The sequence below is a fragment of the Notolabrus celidotus genome, chromosome 22, assembly GCF_009762535.1.
Source record: "Notolabrus celidotus isolate fNotCel1 chromosome 22, fNotCel1.pri, whole genome shotgun sequence".
Taxonomy (NCBI): domain Eukaryota; kingdom Metazoa; phylum Chordata; class Actinopteri; order Labriformes; family Labridae; genus Notolabrus; species Notolabrus celidotus.
Window position 1 is genome coordinate 9962585 of NC_048293.1, and position 6167 is coordinate 9968751.

Genomic DNA, 6167 nt, shown 5'->3' on the forward strand with positions numbered 1-6167 from the left:
ATACGTATGTTGTATGTAATATTCAATATTTCCTCCCTTAAAAATATGTAAATATCAAGCTTCCGCGTCTTCTTTTTGTCTAGATCAGATTAAATAGCACTCTTACTGTTATTCATACTATTTGTTTGCTATTTTTAAATATTTACAGTTTTCATACACCAGTGGTATACATCTAAATTAAATATGCCATACTGAAGAATTATTTCTGGCCCTGAACTAAAACTCATTATATATTTGTAAAAGTTGCCCAGCACAGCTTAATTGGGGACAAAGCAATGCTGTTGTGCTTTCATCAATACCTTTTTTGTACTTTTATCATACAATTAATCAATCTTTATTTGTACAGCACCAAATCACACCAAATGTTATCTCAAGATGATCTTACATACAAAGCAGGTCTAGACCATACTCTTTGTTAAATTATTAACTAAGACCCAACATCAATACAGGATACAATCCAGTCCCCTTACTGATGGGACTCGATCTTATCTAATCTTAATCCACCATGAGCATTGCACCTCGCAGTATTTAGCTTGATACAACGGCAAAATAAACCTTCCTTTTAGCAGGCAGAAACCTTGAGCAGAACCAGACTCATGTTATACAACCATCTGCCTTGACCAAGTTTGGATTGGAAAGAGTGAAAGAGGAAAATAGGAGAGAGAGCAATGATTATGAGACGGATAGAAGTAGTTGCTGTTGGAGTTTGGCACGTCCGTAGCAGCTGGAGTCTGGAACCTCAACAGCAGCAGGCCGTCTACAGCAGTGACTCAGAGGAACCTACTACTCACTTATGAGCAAAGTTAAACATCCATAGACCACAAAGAATGCTTTGAAGAATTTTATTCATTGCTGCAAAGAAGGCATACAGTTCCCTCGTTGAACAAACCAAGCACTGGCTTATGTGGAGAAAGGAACCTTGCAGACCTCTTTCCCCAAGTTCCCCATAAATATTTTGCTTGCCAGGCAACTCTGGGCTCACTCAGCCCAAAAACCAAGAGAAGAAACAATGTTAAACTTAAAATTTCAAAAACACTTTCAACATTTTTCACAATTCACATCACACGTCATGTCTCTGTTCATTAAAGTTACATATGTACAGATACGGTTGGAACCTTGTTGACAAGCAAGTGCTTTAGAAAAATAAAACAAGATTCCCCCATTGTAACAAAAAAATGAATTCACAAGTCTAACCTAAATAAATTCAAATAAAAATGTCTGCACTGCTCTGTTATCATGCGTCCATTGTCTGAACAAAAACAGAAATAATAAAAGGCCCTGACTTTTTTCCCCCTGTGATGATGTAATTTTTCTCTTGCCGAGAATTTTATCTGGTGCAAGATTGATGTTTTTACTCTTGAGCTTGCCTGAAGATATTTCTAAAGCAACAGTTACACCTGTGAGGCAAAACAAAGTCTGGCCTGTGTATCTGCAAAAATCCTCATCAGGAGCATGTGTGACGCTGTCTACCTCTCATCTATACTTTCAAGTTTGAGAGAAGAAATGTGTTCCTTTTTTTAAAATATTAATGATCAATTGTCCAGAAGTACAATTCTTTTCAAAATAACCCCTGAGACAATCTGCAGAATTTGACCTGTGCTCTGACTGGCTTTTGCTAAACACACATTGCCCAGAGGTATTGCTCTCAGCAAGTGCACATTAGGTGTCTCTAAAGAAAGTGGAGACTTAAATTCAAGGTCTTTTTTAGGCTGGCTTGTGCTGATATGTTTTGGTTTAGTTTAAAAATAAGTTTCAAAAGGGAACAGAGAAGAAAGAATGGCAAGCAGAGTAATTAATAAAAGAAGAAAAATCAAGATTAGGGGAGCAGTTGCTAGAAAAAGAACAGGGTACATCACAGAGCCAAGAGCGGCCTGCGGAGGCCCTTTGGAGGAGGAAGCATTCGCTCCTCCTCCTTCCAGCCCCGTCAGTCCTGCTTGACGTTGCCCAGCGCTCTTAGGCGCTCAAGGAGTGGAGGGTGGGAATAGTGCCACATGGAAAACAACCAATCAGCCACAGGGAAGCCTAGGTTGTCCTTGTTCAGCTTGATTAGGGCAGAGTAGAGCTCTGAGGCTTTGCCCATGCCACGAGCGAAGGCGTCTGCCTGGAACTCGAACCTGCGACTCAGCACGGTCAGACAAAAGGACAGGAGCTGCAGGGACAAAATATAGAAGTCTTAGTTTTGAGTAATCTGCAAGACAACTTCAAAGGCTCAAATACAAACATCAGTCTAATACTCACCTCATTGTACGGAGAGAAGATGAACTGGAAGATAATCATCAAGCCTATTAATGTGGGTTGGCTGTCATTGAACCCAAAAGCGACAAACAGTTCTTTACGTCCGATCAGGGCAGCAAACAGGGAGAAGCACAAAAAGGAATTCATCTGCAGAAAGAATAGAGTTAGCAGATGTTATGTGTCTGCACTTGTTCATATGGAATCAGGCTGGCAGACAGTGAAAGAGAAAACAGCTGTGGAAGGAATCCTCACCTGACTGATGACGATGTTCTTGACGGTGTGTCCAAGCTTCCAGTGGCCAAGCTCATGGCCTAGGACTGCGAGGATCTCTGGGTTGTTGCATCCTTGTTTCTTGTTCTGTAAAAGTATTTGTGAGAGTAAAATGCTGCTGCATTACACAAACAGGCAGGAGAATTATATCAAAACCAGATCACGAGGATCCTGGAAGCCAATTTGATGAGTAGCAACAGTTCTGTTCCTGATCTTTTATTCGGTATTGACTCTTTTCAAACTCCTTTGAAGAAGTTAATAGCTATGTCACCTTTGGCTTGGCTTTTGATTCGCTGGATGCCTCGTCGTTCTCTTGCTGCTCGGGCTGAGGCTCTCCACTCTTGTTGAGAGGCGAGTAGTCTTCCAGCAGAGTGTCAAACAGCACAATACGTTTGTTCTTAAAGAACCCGTAGAAGTATGCGTTGCTGTGTGATGAACGTTTGGAACCTGAAAATATGGAAAAAGACATGTAAAGGAAGGTGCAATGACTGATCAACCACTGGAAATATTGTCTATAGGTACTTGTGCTGAAATAACGAATGAGCGCTTCACTGAAGAAACCCACACCACTATGCCCTTTACTGATATATTTAGTAGCCTACTCCATGACTCCTGATGTCCCCCAAAGCCTGAGTTAGAATGGGCAGCAAGAGCCAGCACATCACTGGGGTTATCAAGTGGGCTCCTCCCTTCACTGAGGATTCGTTTAGTTAGGCCCACAACACCTCGGAGAGGCTAAACACTTAACTCTGGTGTCCCAGAGCAACCCCTCTCCATGCCAGCTCCTGCTGTCCATCATATCCACAAGCAGAACACCCCAATGTAATAACCCAAACCAAACAGTATTGCCACGTTCAATGGACCCAGGCTCCATACATGCAAGCTCCAGATAGTGACAACACTGGTAATACCTACTCTACCACCTGGCCCCCACCACCCAACATAAAGCAAGAAGAGTCTGTAGCTAGATACTAGAAGACAGGGGAGCCAGAGGCTCGATGAGATGCTGGTCTAGGCTATTACTCATTCCTGCCGGTCTAGGCTGTGTGCTCTACCTCCCCCCTACTGAATATTTCCCAAATTCTGTTTTAGTCCCCAACTGATATTCTTTCTCCTCATCCAGATCCACCGACTAGTTTCAAGGATTTCGTTTGACATTTCCTTTACTGTCTTTCTCAAATTCTGTCCATGCACTCCCAATTATCCCAGTAGTGAGAATTGATTGTGCTACAAACCCTCTACATCCCACTTCTACTGGACAAACCCTAACCCTCCAATCTCGCCAACTCTGTGTACCTAAGCTTTTTCCTTTCATGCACCTCCTCCACTGAGTCCTCCCAAGGCACTGTCAGCTCTATATAATAAACTCTATGCTGACTGCTTGACCAGAGTACCATGTCAGGCCTCAGATTAGTGGAAACAATCTCCTGTGGCACTACAAGTTTTCCTCCAAAGTCTATCTGCATCTCCCAATCACTACCTCCCGTTAGGGGACCTGACTCCTGCCTATTTAAAAGAAGAAAATGCAGCACACATGAGATTTGGTAGATTTACTTTACCTTCAACTACATAAACCTTAGTGAGGGGGAAGCTGATACTTTTGGCCATAGACTCAATGTCTGTCTTCAGTTCTCCCTCTGGCAGAGGAGTGAACTTGTCAAAGAGGGGAGCAATGTAGTCAGCATAGATGGTCACAAGTACCTGGGAACACAATGAAAGGGGAGAAAAAATTGTGATTAGTCTTAATGTGTTACTCATACACGAAACAAACTACATGCTCTCAGCTGGCTAGTTATTGTAGCACTTACCAAGGAAACAGCTAAGGTAAAGAGCCAGGCATAGATGAAAAAGTAGTCCCCACCAATCTTGATAATGTATAGAAGCAGTGAGGTGACAGGCAGCAGGATACACTGGGTCACAACAAACTTCTTCACAGCATCCTTCAAGAAGAACCCTACTGTCTGAGAACAACAAAACATTAAAATAACAGAAGACAACAGTAAACAAAAAAAAAAGAGGGATAAGGCAACATCTGATTGTCGATTCAGTCAGTGTACCTGCTGGTTGAAGCCGTGCTTCTCCTCAATGACGAATGTGTTATACAAACTCCAAGGAAGTCCAGTTAAGGCACTGAACATGGTGGCAAGCGTAAGAAACACGAGTGACTGGGTGATCTCATAATCTGAACCAAATCCAAAGCGGTCTGTCACAGAACCAGCGGCACCCCACAGCAACGGGATTCCACCCAGGAGCAGGATCAGCTGAAAGGTATTAAAAACATATAATCACTTCAATATCAAATGAAATATGTGGGTTTCTAATAGTCAAACATTATGTGTGTTTTTTCTCATCTACTGGCTGTCTTACCGTTCCTTCAGTCTCAGAATAGAGTCCAGACCAGAAGCTGAAGTTGCTTTTATCCAGCTGATAGAGACGCGACTTTTCAAATGTTTCAGAATCCATAATTTTTCCCAGTTCCTGTGGCACATGTGTTGTTGACCTGTATATCCTCCTCTAAAGAGAGGAAAGGGAACATACTTTATTAAATCATCATCATGATCAAAATAAATGGTTTACCTTACATGGCTTTTGAATTTGGGTAAAGCATCTATCTTGGTCAGTTAAATCCATCAAAGCACTCGCGAATTTGGCACAATAAAGTGTTTGCATGATATATTTGTTTATTTTGATTACAACTATTTCCCTTTAAAATTTCATCAGTTTGGAGATGCACACATCATTTAAAAATGCAAATACAATAAGAAAGAAAGACTCTCTTATTATCCCTGTGATCATTCCATCAAATTATTTCCTTTCGAAAAAACACACCCATAGCATATTTATTTGTTCAGATTCAAGAGTAAACTTGTCAATAAATTGTAAGATGAGTAGATCCATGCATTTGCATTTATTGTGCACTTTTTTAAATATCTTCCATTGCTTAACAGTTTAATGATACTTGTTTTAAGTTAGCTTTTGTGATTAACAGGATATATTTTGGGTAATTTCACTGCACAAGTACATTGAATTTGTAAGCAGAAACCTTGAGCCTTAAACTGAGAAATGAACTTACTTGTCTGTAAGACAGGTATGCTTCCCATAGATACACTGTCCACGAAAATCCCAAAACAGCATAAAATATCTGTTTCTCCACCGGGAGGTCAAATATGGTTTCAACCATCTTTGCTCTGTTTTTGGTCTATGATCTCGAAGCAGGGGTGACAGGCAGGCTAGCAGGCTAACGGTTATGTAGCCTTTAGTTTTAGGCTAGCAGCTGCTTAGCTTCCGCTCTACACACAAACAAACAGACAACACTAAAGTTGAATTTAATGGGAAACTGTCCTCACGTTAAATCCACAGATATTCACTAAAAATGTTAACTAGGAAGTATCTGCATCTAGTTTCCATTCCTGAGTCAAGGCTTTTACGGCTAATATCATTCCATTCATGCGAGATGCAGGTCTGACGCCGAAGTGCGGCAACGAATTGTGTCCCTCTGGATACGACTCATTCCAACATGGTTCCGGAGCTCGTGTATTTTAGTGATGGGTGGAACTCACTAATTTAAATAGCTTTTAAAAAAAAACAAAACATTTTTACCAGTCCTAAAACAAGTTTACAAAATGCAGATTCTGACGGAAAAGGAACGTGCCAAATATTTA

The 6167-nt window shown here is 41.1% G+C and overlaps 1 protein-coding gene across 1 annotated transcript; it reads right to left on the minus strand.

The window, feature by feature from the left end:
• Nucleotides 1–826: 826 nt before the first annotated feature.
• Nucleotides 827–6041, minus strand: zmpste24 (zinc metallopeptidase, STE24 homolog). The gene is made up of 9 exons (XM_034675206.1): nucleotides 5579–6041; nucleotides 4873–5019; nucleotides 4563–4766; nucleotides 4314–4466; nucleotides 4065–4206; nucleotides 2777–2952; nucleotides 2488–2592; nucleotides 2239–2382; nucleotides 827–2149 (listed from the first exon to the last, which is right to left on the minus strand). Exons 1-9 carry the CDS (start codon nucleotides 5684–5686, stop codon nucleotides 1925–1927), a joined length of 1404 nt encoding a protein of 467 aa, XP_034531097.1. The 5' UTR covers nucleotides 5687–6041; the 3' UTR covers nucleotides 827–1924.
• Nucleotides 6042–6167: the final 126 nt, after the last annotated feature.

Excerpts from the sequence above, each read along its gene's own strand:
- zmpste24 (XM_034675206.1), bottom strand. The coding sequence starts at position 5,686 with ATGGTTGAAACCATATTTGACCTCCCGGTGGAGAAACAGATATTTTAT. Across the intron at positions 4,767-4,872 it reads ATTCTGAGACTGAAGGAACG|CTGATCCTGCTCCTGGGTGG; the intron begins GTAAGACAGCCA and ends AATACCTTTCAG. Across the intron at positions 2,953-4,064 it reads TAAGGTTTATGTAGTTGAAG|GTTCCAAACGTTCATCACAC; the intron begins GTAAAGTAAATC and ends CCATATTTTCAG.